This window comes from Mustelus asterias, unplaced genomic scaffold (genome assembly GCF_964213995.1).
Source record: "Mustelus asterias unplaced genomic scaffold, sMusAst1.hap1.1 HAP1_SCAFFOLD_77, whole genome shotgun sequence".
In the NCBI taxonomy this organism is placed as follows: domain Eukaryota; kingdom Metazoa; phylum Chordata; class Chondrichthyes; order Carcharhiniformes; family Triakidae; genus Mustelus; species Mustelus asterias.
Window position 1 is genome coordinate 126584 of NW_027590136.1, and position 18419 is coordinate 145002.

General features: G+C 45.3%; 1 protein-coding gene across 1 annotated transcript in view; it reads right to left on the bottom strand.

Annotated features, from left to right (window-relative positions):
- Positions 1 to 18419, bottom strand: part of LOC144483724 (uncharacterized) — a 231012-nt gene that overhangs the window by 14607 nt on the left and 197986 nt on the right. Inside the window, exons 10-11 of the mRNA XM_078202264.1 lie at positions 6962 to 7503; positions 406 to 1104 (exon numbers count right to left, since the gene is read on the bottom strand). Coding sequence (XP_078058390.1) covers positions 406 to 1104; positions 6962 to 7503 — 1241 coding nt within the window. The remainder of the gene's footprint in view (positions 1 to 405; positions 1105 to 6961; positions 7504 to 18419) is intronic.

Here is an 18419-nt window from a genome sequence, read left to right on the forward strand (position 1 = left end):
GAGCAGAGAAGGCTGAGGGGGGACATGATTGAGGTGTATAAGATTGTGAGGGGTATGGACAGGGTGGATAGGAAGCAGCTGTTCCCCTTAGTTGAAGGGTCAATAACGAGGGGGCATCATTTTAAGGTGAGGGGCAGGAGGTTTTGGGGGATTTGAAGAAAAATGTTTTCACCCAGAGGGTGGTGGGAGTCTGGAATTCACTGTCTGGGAGGGTAGTGGAGGCGGGAAACCTCACAACCTTTAAAAAGCACATGGATGAGCACTTGAATGTTTTGACAGTTCAAACGCCATCAGCCAAGTGCTGGAAAATGGATTAGTGTAAATTTACTATAGTTTTGTCAGTGCAGACTCGATGGGCTGAAAGGCCTCTTCTGTCCTGTATGACTCTATGACTTGTGAATTCGCTGGTGTTTCTGCAGTCGGAATGACTGAGTGAATCCCTTCCCACACACGGTGCAGGGGAATGGCCTCTCCCCAGTGTGAACTCGCTGGTGTGTCCGCAGGGCAGATGATGATCTGAATCTCTTTGTGCAGTGAGAGCAGCTGAAAGGTCTCTCCTCAGTGTGAATGCGCTGGTGGGACATCATTAGCTGAGAGCTTTTGAAATCCCTCCCACAGTCAGAGCATTTAAAGGGTCTCTCTTGGGTGTGAGTGACATTGTGCCTCAGCAAGTAGGGCAACTGACTGAAACCTTTCCCACACACAGAGCAAGTGAATGGCCTCTCCCCAGTGTGAACTAACTGGTGTCTCCGCAGGCCTGATGCCACACTGAATCCTTTCCCACACACAGAGCAAGTGAACGGCCTCTCCCCAGTGTGAACTCGCTGATGGCTCTGCAAATCAGTTAACTGAGTGAATCCCTTCCCACACACAGAACAGATGAAAGGTCTCTCCCCAGTGTGAAATTGATGGTGTCTCTGCAGACTGGATAACCGAGTGAATCCTTTCCCACACTCAGAGCAAGTAAATGGCCTCTCCCCAGTGTGAACTCGCTGGTGTCTCTGTAAATCAATTATCTGAGTGTATCCCTTCCCACACACAGAGCAGGTGAACGGCCTCTCCCCAGTGTGACTGCGCCGATGAATCTCCAGCTGAGATGGAAAACTGAATCCTTTTCCACATTCCCCACATTTCCACGGTTTCTCCATGGTGCGGGTGTCCTTGTGACTCTTCAGGTTAAGCAATCAGTTAAATCTCAAACAGAACAAGGGTACAGTCTCTCCCCGCTGTGAATGCTGCGATGTATTTTCAGGCTGTGTAACTGGTTAAAGTTCTTTCCACACTCAGTGCACTGGAACACTCTCACTCGGGTGTGTGTCTCGGTGCTTTTCCAGTCACACTGAAATTTAAAATCTCCTGAAGCAGACAGAACAGAGAAACATTTCCATTCTGGATTCAAACGTCGATAATATTCAGGTCCCGACGAATTGAGGACTCTGTCAGATATTGATGTGACGTTTGGTTTGAGATTTCTGTCTGTAAATCCTCACCTTCTAATATCCTGTAAAAGGAATTTACAAAAGTCATCAATGTCAGTACAAGATAGTTCAGAACAGACAGTTCAAGTTTCTATGGAACATTCTTTCCTCTCTCATTCCCCAAAAGCTGTGAATCTCCATTCCACACACTCTCTCTCCATTCTCACTCTGCTGTATCTAATATTCACCCTCCCAATTCTCCTGAAGGTGCTGATTGACAGATCCATGCTCACTGCTTCCTGTCCTGGATACAGAGAGCTGGAAATCTCCATGCAGCCGCCAGACAGATGTCTACAATACTGGATAAAAGTGTAATATACAGGACATTATTTGAATTGTGGTAGAGCAGGTATTTGAGGAAGATTTATACTTGGGTAGGGAGAGCACATGATCTGGAACTTGCTGCCCATAAGGATGGTGGAACAGAAGATGAATGGGAAAGACATCCCATGATATAGTGGGATCTGGAAAGCAGAATTTATTTCCCTTTCCAAAAGAGAAAATGCTGGAAAATCTCAGCAGGTCTGGCAGCATCTGTGAGGAGAGAAAAGAGCTGACGTTGAGGCCAGATGACCGTTTGTCAAAGCTATTTCCCTTTCTTTCCTTCTCTGCCACCGCTCTGCCTCGTCAATAAGACATTGGGACTCAGAGGGTTGATGCAGTTTGATGGACAAGTTGTCTCCATTCTGAGCAATGGGGAACAAGCTCCTCCCAGTCATTGACAATATTACCCCCTAAAACGATGGCGGCTGCGCATGCGCCTTGTTGCATATTGCCCCCAATAAAGATGGCGGCCATGAACACGGCCCGAACATGAGGAGCTGCGGTATCGCTCGGTGCAAACTGGGTCCGTGAAGCTCTTTACCGAGGTTCGTGGCTGACACAACCTGCTTACGCAGCGTTTCCGTCCACCCGCGAGATCCCTCGCCCCCTCCGTACCGTCAATCACCGCTAATCTATCTCCGAGCCGAAAAAACAGCCCGTCTCCGTCGCCATTACCCACAATGCGCATGCTCCAGTCAGAGCGGGCTCCGCCCCTCATTCACTGTGATTGGTTGGAGGTCCGAGCGGGAAAGGCTGGTCCTCCAGCCTCTTCTCTTCCCATTGGTCCGGGCTACCGTCAATCAGCCGGGCATTGTGACGGTGGCTTGCTGTTTGTCCAATAATAACAGTGACAGAGTCTCAGTGTAACAATGACACACACAGACTCCAATACAATCAGAGTGGGGATGGAGCACAGAGACAACACGGCAAAGCACTGACTTACTCTCAGTGTAACAATGACACACACAGGCTCCAATACAATCAGAGTGGGGATGGAGCACAGAGACAACACGGCAAAGCACTGACTTACTCTGAGTGTAACAATGACACACACAGGCTCCAATACAATCAGAGTGGGGATGGAGCACAGAGACAACACAGCAAAGCACTGACTTACTCTGAGTGTAACAATGACACACACAGACTCCAATACAATCAGAGTGGGGATGGAGCACAGAGACAACACAGCAAAGCACTGACTTACTCTGAGTGTAACAATGACACACACAGGCTCCAATACAATCAGAGTGGGGATGGAGCACAGAGACAACACAGCAAAGCACTGACTTACTCTGAGTGTAACAATGACACACACAGGCTCCAATACAATCAGAGTGGGGATGGAGCACAGGGACAACACAGCAAAGCACTGACTTACTCTGAGTGTAACAATGACACACACAGGCTCCAATACAATCAGAGTGGGGATGGAGCACAGAGACAACACAGCAAAGCACTGACTTACTCTGAGTGTAACAATGACACACACAGGCTCCAATACAATCAGAGTGGGGATGGAGCACAGAGACAACACAGCAAAGCACTGACTTACTCTGAGTGTAACAATGACACACACAGACTCCAATACAATCAGAGTGGGGATGGAGCACAGAGACAACACAGCAAAGCACTGACTTACTCTGAGTGTAACAATGACACACACAGGCTCCAATACAATCAGAGTGGGGATGGAGCACAGAGACAACACAGCAAAGCACTGACTTACTCTGAGTGTAACAATGACACACACAGGCTCCAATACAATCAGAGTGGGGATGGAGCACAGAGACAACACAGCAAAGCACTGACTTACTCTGAGTGTAACAATGACACACACAGACTCCAATACAATCAGAGTGGGGATGGAGCACAGAGACAACACAGCAAAGCACTGACTTACTCTGAGTGTAACAGTGACACACACAGGCTCCAATACAATCAGAGTGGGGATGGAGCACAGAGACAACACAGCAAAGCACTGACTTACTCTGAGTGTAACAATGACACACACAGGCTCCAATACAATCAGAGTGGGGATGGAGCACAGAGACAACACAGCAAAGCACTGACTTACTCTGAGTGTAACAATGACACACACAGGCTCCAATACAATCAGAGTGGGGATGGAGCACAGAGACAACACAGCAAAGCACTGACTTACTCTGAGTGTAACAATGACACACACAGGCTCCAATACAATCAGAGTGGGGATGGAGCACAGAGACAACACAGCAAAGCACTGACTTACTCTGAGTGTAACAATGACACACACAGGCTCCAATACAATCAGAGTGGGGATGGAGCACAGAGACAACACAGCAAAGCACTGACTTACTCTGAGTGTAACAATGACACACACAGGCTCCAATACAATCAGAGTGGGGATGGAGCACAGAGACAACACAGCAAAGCACTGACTTCAAAACAGAAAATGCTGCAAAACCTCAGCAAGTCTGACAGCAACTGTGGAGAGAGATTCCATGATGTGGAGATGCCGGTGTTCGACTGGGGTAAGCCCAGTAAGAGGTCTCACAACACCAGGTTAAAGTCCAACAGGTTTATTTGGTAGCACAAGCCACACAAGCTTTCGGAGCGCTGCCCCTTCGTCAGATGAGTGGGAGTTCTGTTCACAAACAGGGCATATAAAGACACAAACTCAATTTACAGAATAATGGTTGGAATGCAAGTCTTTACAGGTAATCAAGTCTTAATGGTACAGACAATGTAAGTGGAGGGAGCATTAAGCACAGGTTAAAGAGATGTGTATTGTCTCCAGCCAGGACAGTAAGGGAGATTTTGCAAGTCCAGGCAAGTTGTGGGGGTTACAGATAGTGTGACATGAACCCAAGATCCCAGTTGAGGCCGTCCTCATGTGTGCGGAACTTGGCTATCAGTCTCTGCTCAGCGACTCTGCGTTGTTGTGTCGTGAAGGCCGCCTTGGAGAATGCTTACCCGAAGATCAGAGGCCGAATGCCTGTTTTACACAGCACATGGTCATTCTGAATGGAGAATCTCTGAGTTGTACAATTCACCTCATTCAGGAGCCAGATTGTCTGCTCAGAAAGAGGAAGGTTTCTATGACACCAATGAAAAGCAACACACACTCACAGACACCCTCACACACAGAGTCTCACACCCTGCAAATTATCTCCTGTCACTTTTAGTCGTTTTGAAATAAATCCTGAATGAACTATAAAATCATTCATAAGTACTTGTTGGGATTCCCCTGAAAGACATCTATACTGTTCATTTCACTCCCTGTAGTTGTGATTTCCATATTCTCGCCACTCTTTGTGTAGAGAAATTTATCCTGGATTTCCGATTGGATTTCTTAGTGACTGTTTTATATTGATTGTCTCCAGTTTCCCAGTAACTTCACTGCAGTGTTAATCTAAGCCTACTTGTGATTAATAAATAAACTTTACTTTTTGCTCTTCCCCACAAGAGGAAACACTATTTCTGTATCGAAGCATTTTATAAATTTGAGGACCTCTGCTCAGGTTACCCCTCAGCCTTCATTTCTCAAGAAAGAAGAACTAGCCTGTCAATCCTTTCCTGATAAAAAAACACACATTTTGAAATTCATTTCTGGGATGTGGGCATTGCTGGCTTGGCCAGCATTTATGGCTAATCCCTGATTGCCCTTGAGAAGGTGGTGGTGAGCTACCTTCTACATTAAAATCTCATCATTAAAATCTTCTCTGCACCCTCTCCAGTGCCTGGATATTTTTTTAATAATACGGTGACCAGAATGATATGCAGTGGTCAGTAAGATTCTTGATCAGAGAGTCACAGATTTTCCAAAAGTGGTTTGAGTTTATCCATGGTTTTAAATTAGATTCTTAGGAAGCAACAATTTAAAAATGATGTATAATAAACAAGGGAAAAAAAACAAGACCCATGGCAGGTGAGTAACCGAGGCCCCAGCACTGATCCTGCGTTACCCAAATAGTCACTGCCTGCCAGTTGGAAAAAGACCCGTTTAATCCTACTCTTTGTTTCTTGTCTGCCAATCAGTTTTCTACCCATCTCAGTACAACAGCCCCAATCCCATGTGCTTTACTTTTTGTGAAGAAGTTGCCGAGTTGGCGGATGATGGGAATCGGGTTCACGTTATCTATCTCAGGGCATAATCATCAACAACTTGTGTTTACACAGAGTGTTGTGGGGCTGGAGGAGGTTACTGAGATACTGAGGAACTTTTTAAAATTCATTTTTACGGAATGTAGGCGTCACTTGCTGGGCCAGCATTTCTTTCCCATCCCTATCTGCCCTCCATTTCAGAGGGCATTTGAGAGTCAACCACATTGCTGGTCTGGAGTCACACGTAGGCCTGACCAGGTAAGGACGGCAGGTTTCCTTTTCTAAAGGACGTTACAGAACCAAATGGGTTTTTATGACAATTGATTAAAGGTTGAGGTTTGTCATTAGACTTTTAATCCAAGATTTTAATTGAATACAAATTTCACCATCGACTGTGGTGGGATTCGAACCTGGGTCCCCAGAGCCTTACCCTGAGCCCAGTGATAATTCCACTGTGCCACTGCCTCAACTATTCATCCAATTGTTATTGTTTATCTCAGGGCGCAGAAACAACAGAATCCAACTTTGCCGGTCACACATGAAGTCGTCTATGTTTCAGCAGGCTGTAATACTGATTAAATCCCTTCCCACACATGGAGCAGTTGAAAGGTTTTGCCCCAGTGTGAACTCGCTGGTGTCTCTGCAGACGGGATGGATCAGTGAATCCCTTCCCACACAGGGAGCAGGTGAATGGTTCTGTCGCAGTGTGAGCTCGCTGGTGTTTCAGCATATAGGATGAATCAGTGAATCCCTTCCCACACAGGGAGCAGGTGAATGGTTCTGTCGCAGTGTGAGCTCGCTGGTGTTTCAGCATATAGGATGAATCAGTGAATCCCTTCCCACACACAGAGCAGGTGAACGGCTTCTCCCCGGTGTGAATGCGTTGGTGTCTCAGCAGGCCAGACGACTGAGCGAATCCCTTTCCACACACAGAGCACAGGAACAGCCTCTCCCCGGTGTGAATGCGATTGTGTTTCAGCAGATCATCACTTCTTTTAAAGGTCTTATTGCATTCTGAGCATTGAAAAGGTCTCTGATCAGAGTGAATGTGTTGGTGTTGATTGCAGGAGGAAAACTGAGCAAATCTTTTGCCACAAATGGAGCAGGAGAACGGCTTCTCCCCTGTGTGAATGCGGCGGTGTCTCCGGAGGCTGGATGACTCCGTGAAAGCCTTCCCACACACGGAGCAGATGAATGCCCTCTCCCCGGTGTGAATAGGCCGGTGGCTTAGGAGATGCTGCAAACAAGTAAATGCTTTCCCACACACAGGGCAAACGTATGGCCTCTCCCCAGTGTGAGTGCCCTGGTGTCTCAGCAGACTAATCCTTCTTTTGAAGGTCTTCTCACATTTAAAGCATTTGAAATGTCTCTTCTGAAAATGAATCTGTTGGTGAACGGTGCAGTGGGAGGACTGAATGAATCTCTTCCCACACTGGGAGCAGCTGAATGGCCTGTCCTTGGTGTGAACTTGTTGGTGCTCAGTGAGATGCACTGAGTCGCTGAACGACTCCCCACAGTGGGAGCAGCTGAACGGTCTCTCGTGTGTGTGAAGGAGCTGGTGCTCTCCAAGGTGGGAGGACTGGCTGAACCTCTTCCCGCAGTGGGAGCAGCTGAACGGTCTCTCGTCAGTGTGAAGGAGCTGGTGTTGGGCCTGTCCCTCAGAGGTTTCAATGCTTTCCCCAGAGTCAGAGCTTTGAAGAGGCTTCTGAATAATATGATCGAGTTGGTGAGCCAGCAGGTTGGACGAACACATGAATTTCTTCCCACACACGGAGCAGGTGAATGAACTCTCACTATTGCGAGTTCGCTGTCGTGTCAGCATGTTTTCCGGCTGATCAATCCCTCCCCACAGGAGGAGCAAGGAAACAGATTCTCACCAGTTTCCAACTGAGATGGTCAATTAAATCCCTTCAGATGTACAAATCTTCAAATCCCAATGAATTGATTGACTCTGTCTGACGTGAGATTTGTTTGTCCAGACTGCAAATCCTCCTCTTCTATTTCCTGCAAAATAAGTTTACAAAGAATTACGTGGCTGGCACGGTGGCACAGTGGTTAGTCCTCCTGCCTCACAGCGCCAGGGACCTGGGTTCGATTCCGGCCTTGGTTACCTGTCTGTGTGGAGTTTACACAGTCAGGAGTCCAACAACACCAGGTTAACGTCCAACAGGTTTATTTGGTAGCAAACGCCACTAGCTTTCAGTCCAAAGGTTAGATGGATTGGCCATGCTAAATTATCCATTCTTACCCCAGGATGTGTAGGTTAGGGAGATTAGTGGGGTAAATAAGTTGGGTTATGTTGTTGGGGCCTTGGTGGGATGCTCTGTCGGAGAGTTGACTTGATGGGCCAAATAGCCTCCTTCCGAACTGTGGAATTCTATGAATATATCTATCCTGGACTGACAGTGATGACTTTTGTAAATTCCCTTTACAGGATAATGGAAAGGAGGATTTACAGCAAGAAAACACAAACCAAACATCACGTTGAGATCTGACAGTCACTCGGATCATTAGGAGCTGATTGTTATTGTCTTTGAACAGGGAAGGAGAATTGTTTGTTCTGTCTGTGACAATACACAAACAGGCCATTCGGTTTATCGAGTCTGTACTGGAGTTTATACTCCACATGAGTCTCCTCTCATTCTGATCACCACATCTCAGCTTTTCACTTGATTTTTCCAATCCCTTTTCGCTCATAGACTCATATATTTTCCTTTTGAAAGCATCTAAAGTATTTGTGTCAACCACTTCCAGTCGCAGTGAGTTCCAAATTCTAACAACTGTCTGAAGAAAGAAACATCTCCTATTTTCCTGTTTGATTTATTTGTTGTCTGTTCATGGTTCCCAGTAATGGAAAAACCAACAAGTGAAAACATTCCATTCACATCTCCCGACTTATCCCATTCAGAAAGCCCATATCAGAAGAGACAACATTTTCTCTTGGTTTGAGCTTGTTGTGTGTAAATCCTCCCTTTCTAACCCCCTGTAACAAAAAATATCCAAAATTCATCACGATAGAAAATCCAGGTACAAGTAATTCAGAAAGCTATTATTTGTTATGAGGGGAATGGAGTAAAAGCAGGGAAGTTATGTTTCAGTTGCACACAGTGAGTCTGTATCTGGAGCAATGTGTACATTATCGGTTTCCTTATTTAAGGAAAAATATAAATGCATTAGAAGTTCATAGAAGGTTTAGTCGACTAACACCTGGAATAGGTGGATAGTCTGATGAGGAGCAGTGAGACAGTCTCTGCTCGAGTTTAAAAGAGTAAGAGGCAACTTAATTTAAACCTTTCAGATCCTAAAAGGTCTTGGATGTGGAGAGGAGTCACACAGTCATCGAGGTTTATAGCACGGAAACAGGCCCTTCAGCCCAACTTGTCCATGCTGCCCCTTTTTTTAATCCCGAAGCTAGTCCCAATTGCCCGCATTTGGCCCATATCCCTCTATACCCATCATACCCGTGTAACTGTCTAAATGCTTTTTAAAAGACAAAATTGTACCCGCCTCTACTACTACCTCTGGCTGTTTGTTCAAGACACTCGCCACCCTCTGTATGAAAATATTGCCCCTCTGGGCACTTTGTATCTCTCCCCTCTCACCTGAAATCTATGCCCTCTAGTTTTAGACTCCCATACCTTTGGGAAAAGATATTGACTATCTAGCTGATCTACGTCCCTCATTATTTTATAGACCTCTATAAGATCACCCCTATGCCTCCTGCGCTCCAGAAAAAAAAGTCCCAGTCTATCCAGTCTCTCCTTATAACAATCAAATCCCAGTAGCATCCCAGTAAATCTTTTCTGCACTCTTTCTCGTTTAATAACATCCTTTCTATAATAGGGTGACCAGAATTGCACACAGTATTCCAAGTGTGGCCTTACCAATGTCTTGTACAACTTCAACAAGACGTCCCAACTCCTGTATTCAATGTTCTGCCGAATGCCTTCTTCGCCACTCTACCTATGAACCTGTACCCCTCGATCTCTTTGTTCTATAACTCTCCCCAATGCCCTACAATTAACTGAGTAAGTCCTGTCCTGGTTCGATCTACCAAAATGCATCACCTCGCATTTATCAAAATTAAACTCCATCTGCCATTCACCAGCCCACTGGCCCAATTGATCAAGATCCCGATGCAATCCTAGGTAACCTTCTTCACTGTCCACTATGCCACCAATCCTGGCGTCATCTGCAAACTTACTAACCATGCCTACTAAATTCTCATCCACATCATTAATATAAATGACAAATAACAGTGGACCCAACACCGATCCCTGAGGTACACTGCTGGTCACAGGCCACCAGTTTGAAAAACAACCATCTACAACCACCCTCTGTCTTCTGTCATCAAGCCAATTTTGTACCTAGTTGGCTACCTCATCCTGGATCCCGTGAGATTACCCTTATGCAACAACTTACCATTTGATACCTTGTCAAAGGCCTTGCTAAAGTCCATGTAAAGAACATCAACTGCACTGCCCTCATCTACCTTCTTGGTTACCCATTCAAAAAACTCAATCTCAATCAAATTTGTGAGACATGATTTTCCACTGCAAAGCCATGCTGACTGTTTCTAATCAGTCCTTGCCTCTCTGCATGCCTGTAGATCCTGTCTCTCAAAATACCTTCCAACAACTTGTTGGAACTGTTGTTTACTCTTATGGGAGAATCTTGGGGTCACTGTTTAAACAAGTGTTGCCATAGAGACAGAGATTAGATATTTTTCTCTCAGTGGGTCGTGAATCTTTGGATCTCCATTCCTCAAAAGTGGGAGTAGAGTAGATATATATCTCTTGGGGCCAAAGGGATATTATGGGGGGATGGGTGGGACAAGGGTATTGAATTTGAGGATCAACCATGACCATAATGAATGGCAGGGAATGTTGAAAGGGCTGAATGGTCTCCTTCCGCTTCTATTTTCTATGCAAACATGAGGAGCCTGGGGCTGAAGTGTAACCAAGTGTAAAGGCCATAAGACATAGGAGCAGAATTAGGCCACTCGGCCCATCGAGTCTGCTTCACCATTCAGTCATGGGCTGATATTTTTCTCATCCCCATTCTCCTCCCTTTTCCCCATAACCCCTGATCCACTTATTAATCAAGAACTTATCTATTGAGGTCACTCAATGACCTGGCCTCCATAGCCTTCCGCAGCAAAGAGTTCCACAGATTCACCACTCTCTGGTGGGCCAGTGGGCTGACGAATGGCAGATGGAGTTTAATTCAGACAAATGCGAGGTGATGCATTTTGGTAGATTGAACCAGGGCAGGACTTACTCAGTTAATGGCAGGGCGTTGGGGACAGTTACAGAACTAAGAGATCTAGGGGTACATGTTCATAGCTCCTTGAAAGTGGAGTCACAGGTGGACAGAGTGGTGAAGAAGGCATCTGGCATGCTTGGTTTCATCGGTCAGAACATTGAATACAGGAGTTGGGACGTCTTGTTGAAGTTGTAGAAGACATTGGTAAGGCCAGACTTAGAATACTGTGTGTAATTCTGGTCACCCTATTATACAAAGGATATTATTAAACTAGAAAGAGTGCAGAAAATATTTACTAGGATGCTACCGGGACTTGATGGATTGAGTTATAAGGAGAGGCTGAATAGACTGGGACTTTTTTCTCTGGAGCGTAGGAGGCTGAGGGCTGACCTTATAGAAGTCTATAAAATAATGAGGGGCATAGACAAGGTAGATCGTCAATATCTTTTCCCAAAGGTAGGGGAGTCTAAAACTAGAGGGCATAGGTTTAAGGTGAGAGGGGAGAGATACAAAAGTGACCAGAGGGGCAATATTTTCACACAGAAGGTGGTGAGCGTCTGGAACAAGCTGCCAGAGGTAGTAGTCGAGGTGAGTACAATTTTATCTTTTAAAAAGCATTTAGATAGTTACATGGGTATGATGGGAATAGAGGGATATGGGCCAAATGCAGGCAATTGGGATTAGCTTTAGGGGTTTTAAAGAAAAGGGCGGCATGGACAAGTTGGGCCGAAGGGCCTGTTTCCAAGCTGTAAACCTCTATGACTCTGGCTGAAGAAATTCTTCCTCATCTCTGTTTTAAAGGATCGTCCCTTTAGTCTGAGGTTGTGCCCTCTGGTTCTAGTTTTTCCTACGAGTGGAAACATCCTCTCCACGTCCACTCTGTCCAGGCCTCGCTGTACCCTATAAGTTTCAATAAGTTCCTCCTCAACCGTGGCATCCATTCCTGCAGCGTATCAGGTAGACAACGTTGGCCGAGTTGCAAGAGTAGGTACCGTGTACCAGGTAGATGGTGTTCTCACGTGAGATGATGGCATCCGTGTCGATGATCCGGCACGTCTTGCAGAGGTTGCTGTGGCAGGGCTGTGTGGTGTCGTGGTCACTGTTCTCCTGAAGGCTGGTTAGTTTGCTGCGGACAATGGTCTGTTTGAGGTTGTGCGGTTGTTTGAAGGCAAGAAGTGGGGGTGTGGGGATGGTCTTGGCGAGATGTTCGTCTTCATCAATGACATGTCATTGATCAGAACTGAATCCAGACAGAGGAGAGGGAGGGAGAAAACTGGGAATGGAGGAAAAGAATGTTGGAGATGGTGAGATGGGTTTGGATTTCAGCCCAGGGAGGAGGGAGTGTGTGTGGGACGGGGATTTACAGATTTGGGGGAACAAGCGGAAAAAATGTTCCAGAGAAACTAGAATTGTCTGTTCAGAATTTCTATCCTGGACTGACAGTAGTTTTGTTCTCTTCTTTTGCAGGATATTTGAAGGGGAAGATTTACAGACTGGAAACTCAAATCAAATTTCATACGAATATTTTACAATCATTCGATTTATCAGCACCTAAACTCAATTAGCCTTTGAATGTGGAAGGAAAAATGTTTGTTCTGCCTGTGGGAAAATATTTCAAACATCAGTGTGACTGGAGAAGCATCGAGACACATGCACACACTGGAGTGAGACTGTTCCAGTGAACTGACTGTGGAAAGAGCTTTACCCAGTTACGCAGCCTGAAAAACATCACACCATTCACTGTCGGGTGAAACCGTACACGTGTTCTGTGTGGACAAGGATTTAACAGATCATCCAACCTGGAGCGACACAAAGACACCAGCACCATGGAGAAACTGTGGAAAAGTTTGTAAAACCCCATCTCAGCTGGAAATTCATCGACGCTGTCACACTGGGGAGAGACCATTCATCTGCTGTATGTGTGGTAAAGGATTCGCTCAGTCATTTAGCCTGGTGTCACACCAGCGAGTTCACACTGAGGACAGACCTTTTAAATGCTCTGACTGTGGGAACAGTTTTAAGAGTTCTGAGGGTTTAATTCACCATCAACGGGTTCACACTGGCGAGAGACCATTCAATTGCTCTCAATGTGGGAAGAACTTCAGGCAAGTATCTCACCTCACTGAACACCTACGTGTTCACACTGGGGAGAAACCCTTCACCTGCTCCATGTGTGGGAAGGGATTCACTTGTGCTTCCCACCTCACTGAACACAAGCGTGTTCACACTGGGGAGAGACCATTCAGCTGCTCTCAGTGTGGGAAACATTTCAGGCAGTATTCCACCCTCACTGAACACAAGCGTGTTCACACTGGGGAGAGACCGTTTGTTTGCTCCTTTTGTGGGAAAGGATTTGTTAAATCATCCCATCTTCTTCGACACCAGCGCATCCACACTGGAGAGAGACCATTCACCTGCGCTGAGTGTGGGAAGAGATTCACTACAACATCTCACCTCAGTGAACACCAGAGTCTTCACACTGGGGAGAAACCTTTCACCTGCTCCCTATGTGGCAAGGGATTCACATGTTTATCCTACCTCAGAAGACACAAAATTGTTCACTCCGATGAGAGACCCTGTAAATGTTCTGACTGTGGGAAGAGGTTTAAAAGCAGAAATGAACTGATGAAACACCAGCCTCTTCACACAGGGGAGAGGCCGTTTGCTTGCTCTGTGTGTGGGAAGGGATTCACTCAGTCATCACAGCTCAGCAACCATCAGCTTGTTCATACTGATAAGAGACTGTTTCAATGCTCTGACTGTGGAAAGAGCTTTAAAAGTGCAGGGAATCTGCAGAGACACCAAACCACTCCCACTGAGAGAGGCTGTTCAGCTGCTCTTCATCTGGGAACTGATTCACTACTTCATCCCAAATCACTGAACACCTGCGGGTTCACACTGGTGGGAGGCCATTCATCTGATTTGTGTGTGGGAAGTGTCATCCAGCCTGCTAAAACACCAGTGCACTCCCACTGAGGGAGTATGTTCACCTGCTCCGTGTGAGACAAGGGATTCAATCAGTTCAGCAGCTTTATTTCACATCAACTTGTTCAGACCGAAAAATAAATGGTTTTGATGTTCTGATTGTGACGAGATTTAAAAGTGCAATGGATCTGCTGCAACACAAGCACAACACTGAGCAGAGGCTGTTTACCTGCTCCATGTGTGGGAAGGGATTCACTCAGTCATTGTATCTCAGTAAACATCAACTTGTTCACATTGAGAAGAGACTGTTTAAATGCTTGGACTGTGAGAAGAGGTTTAAAAGCTCCCTCCCTAACAGCACCGTGTACCTGCACCATAGGGACTGCAGTGATTGAAGAAGGCAGCTCACCACCACCTTCACAGAGTAATGAGGAAGGGGCAATAAATGCTGGCCTGAGCATTTGAAAAATGGAAAGAAGTCATCGGTGATTTTTCACTCAGTTATTAAGAAGCAACAGTTTAGATATGATACATAAAAGACATACAACCTGTAATAGGTAAGATCCCGGATGAAGGAAATACTGATCTCCGCTGATCGCTGGAGGTGATATTCTCCTCGGAATGGGAAGTGGACAGAGATGCCCACATCCTGTAAATTAATATGAAAAAAGTAATCTGCTGAGACACCAACCCACAGATACTGGAGAGGCCTTTCACCTGCAGTGTGCGAGAGAAGCAATTTATTCTCATTCACCCTGCAGACACACCAGTGAGATAATAAGTGATTCCAGGGGTTGGATTCTGCTTTAATCACATCCAGGACTCAACTGTGTTCATTCTGATATTTGGAGGTTTTTTTTCAGTTGACGTTAATAATCCCTGGAACTGGGCTGGAGTTTAATAATCTGTATATAATTAAATCAGCTTTGTGACAAACTCAGTGTTGGAGTCCTTGATTTCACTAAGAGGAGACTGATTGACGTCCTGTTACTGACTGTTCCATTGTTGGGTCTTTTCCCCTTAATGGAAGATTTATATTTATAATAGCACCTTTCACAACTTCAGGATGTCCCAAAGTGCTTTTACAGCCAATGAAGTTCTTTGAAGTGTAATCAATGCCTTAGTGTAGGAAATGCAGTCCCCAAATTGTGCACAGCAAGATCCCACACACAAATGTGATTGTGAGCAGAGAATCTGTTCAGTGATGATTGTTGAGGGATAAATATTAAGCAATAAACTTCTCCGCTCTTTGGAATAACATCCTGGGAAATTTTACACCCAACTAAGAGGGCAGATGGGGCCATGGTTGAAGGTCTCATCTGATTTTCAGGGATGGGTAATAGAATCCTTTACCACAGTCCTCATATTTCCACGATTTCTCCAATGTGGCTGTGTCAGTGGTTTTCCAGATGGGATGGATAATTGAATCCTTTACCAAAATCCTCACATTTCCATGGTGTCTTCATGCAGCCAGAGCTCTTGTGTCTCTCCAGGTTGGACAGTCAGCGCCGTTCACATACAGAATAGGTTTACTATCGAGTCCCCCGCTGTCAATGGAACAATGTTTTTTTTCAGGTTGTGAAACTAATCAAAACTCACTTCACTGCAACACCCAGGTGTGTATCTTGGTGCTTTTTCTAATCACACTGATGTTTGGAAGGTTTTTCCACAGATTGAATCTGGAAAATGAAGTTTTTCTCCATCCTAAGGCTGATGATATTCAGATCCTGATGAATAATATGAGGGTATCAGATCTTGATGTGATGTTTGATTTGAATTTCCTGTATGCAAATGTTCTTTTAATAAATTCCGTAAAAGGAATTTTAAAATGTAACCAGTGTCAGTCCAGCATTAAGATGCAGAACAGACAATTCTAGCTTCTCTGGAACATGTTTCTGTCTGTTGTTCCCCCAAATCTGTAAATACCCATCCCACACACACTCCCTCCTCCCTGGGCTGAAATTAAAATAAAGTGATGGATAATTATTTCTGTATGCTTTTAACAAATTTGGTATAGAATGATGTCCAAAGAGATGGATCAGCATAAGCTCATTTAATAATAGAGCTTGATGGCCGAATGGCCTACTCTGGCTCCTATTTCCCATGATCTTGTGTTCTCAAGTGTTATATATCAACTTATTAATTGTCACGAGTGTTGCCTGCATCTCCATTATTTTTTACCATTTACCTATGTGAACTGCTGGTGTGTATCAAATGGAATGTGTACTGTACTTTCATTGCACTATTGGAGTTTTACAATGTTTATGCCATTGTGGGATATCTTCTGAGAAAGGTGATGAATTGAAAGTAACAAGTACAAGGAAAGATTTACAACATACAAGCTGTCAACGGCAGGAACAAATCAATCCTTGCATTGTGTTGGCTGCTGGCTGCGGAATATAATTGGGACATACACACTGGGCAGTGCTGTACAGTGTAATAGGGGCACACATACTGGGCAGTGCTGTACAGTGTAATAGGGGCACACACACTGGGCAGTGCTGTACAGTGTAATAGGGGCACACACACTGGGCAGTGCTGTACAGTGTAATAGGGGCACACACACTGGGCAGTGCTGTACAGTGTAATAGGGGCACACACACTGGGCAGTGCTGTACAGTGTAATAGGGGCACACACACTGGGCAGTGCTGTACAGTGTAATAGGGGCACACATACTGGGCAGTGCTGTACAGTGTAATAGGGGCACACATACTGGGCAGTGCTGTACAGTGTAATAGGGGCACACATACTGGGCAGTGCTAAAGGGACTTTAACTTTGCAAATATTGACTGGAAAAGCTATAGTTCGAGTACTTTAGATGGGTCAGTTTTTGTCCAATGTGTGCAGGAGGGTTTCCTGACACAGTATGTGGATAGGCCAACAAGAGGCAAGGCCGCATTGGATTTGGTACTGGGTAATGAACCAGACCAGGTGTTAGATTTTGAGGTAGGGGAGCACTTTGGTGATAGTGACCACAATTTGGTTATGTTTACTTTAGAGATGGAAAGGAATAGGTATATACTGAAGGGCAAATATTATAGTTGGGGGAAAGGAAATTATGATGCGATTAGGTGAGATTTAGGATGCATAGGTTGGGGAAGGAAACTGCAGGGGATGGGCACAATTGAAATGTGGAGCTTGTTCAAGGAACAGCTACTGGGTTTCCCTGATAAGTATGTACCTGTCAGGCAGGGAGGAAGTGGTCGAGTGAGGGAACCGTGGTTTACTAAAGAAGTTGAATCTCTTGTGAAGAGGAAGAAGGAGACTTATATAAAGATGAGACGTGAAGGCTCAGTTAGGACGCTTGAGAGTTACAAGTTAGCCAGGAAGGACCTAAAGAGAGAGTTAAGAAAAGCCAGGAGGGAACATGAGAGGTCTTTGGCAGGTAGGATCAAGGAAAACCCTAAAGCTTTCTATAGGTATGTCAGGAATAAAAGAATGACTAGGGTAAGATTAGGGCCAGTCAAGGACGGTAGTGGGAAGTTGTGCGTGGAGCATGAAGAGATAGGAGAGGCGCTAAATGAATATTTTTCGTCAGTATTCACGCAGGAAAAAGACAATGTTGTCGAGGAGAATACTGAGATACAGGCTATTGGACTAGATGGGATTGAGGTTAATAAGGAGGAGGTGTTAGCAATTCTGGATAGTGTGAAAATAGATAAGTCCCCTGGGCCGGATGGGATTCATCCCAGGATTCTCTGGGAGGCTAGGGAGGAGATTGCAGAGCCTTTGCCTTTGACCTTTATGTCGTCATTGACTACAGGAATAGTGCCAGAAGACTGGAGGATAGCAAATGTTGTCCCCTTGTTCAAGAAGGGGAGTAGAGACAACCCTGGCAATTATAGACCAGTGAGCCTTACTTCTGTTGTGGGCGAAGTTTTGGAAAGGATTATAAGAGATAGGATTTATAATCATCTGGAATGGAATAATTTGATTAGGGATAGTCAACACGGTTTTATGAAGGGTAGGTCGTGCCTCACAAACCTTATTGAGTTTTTTGAGAAGGTGACCAAAGAGGTGGATGAGGGTAAAGCAGTTGATGTGTATATGGATTTCAGTAATGCGTTTGATAAGGTTCCCCACGGTAGGCTATTGCAGAAGATACGGAGGCATGAGATTGAGGGTGATTTAGCGGTTTGGATCAGGAATTGGCTAGCTGTAAGAAGGTAGAGGGTGGTGGTTGATGGGAAATGTTCATCCTGGAGTTCAGTTACTAGTGGTGTACCACAAGGATCTGTTTTGGGGCCACTGCTGTTTGTCATTTTTATAAATGACCTGGATGAGGGCGCAGAAGGATGGGTTAGTAAATTTGTGGATGACACTAAAGTTGGTGGAGCTGTGGA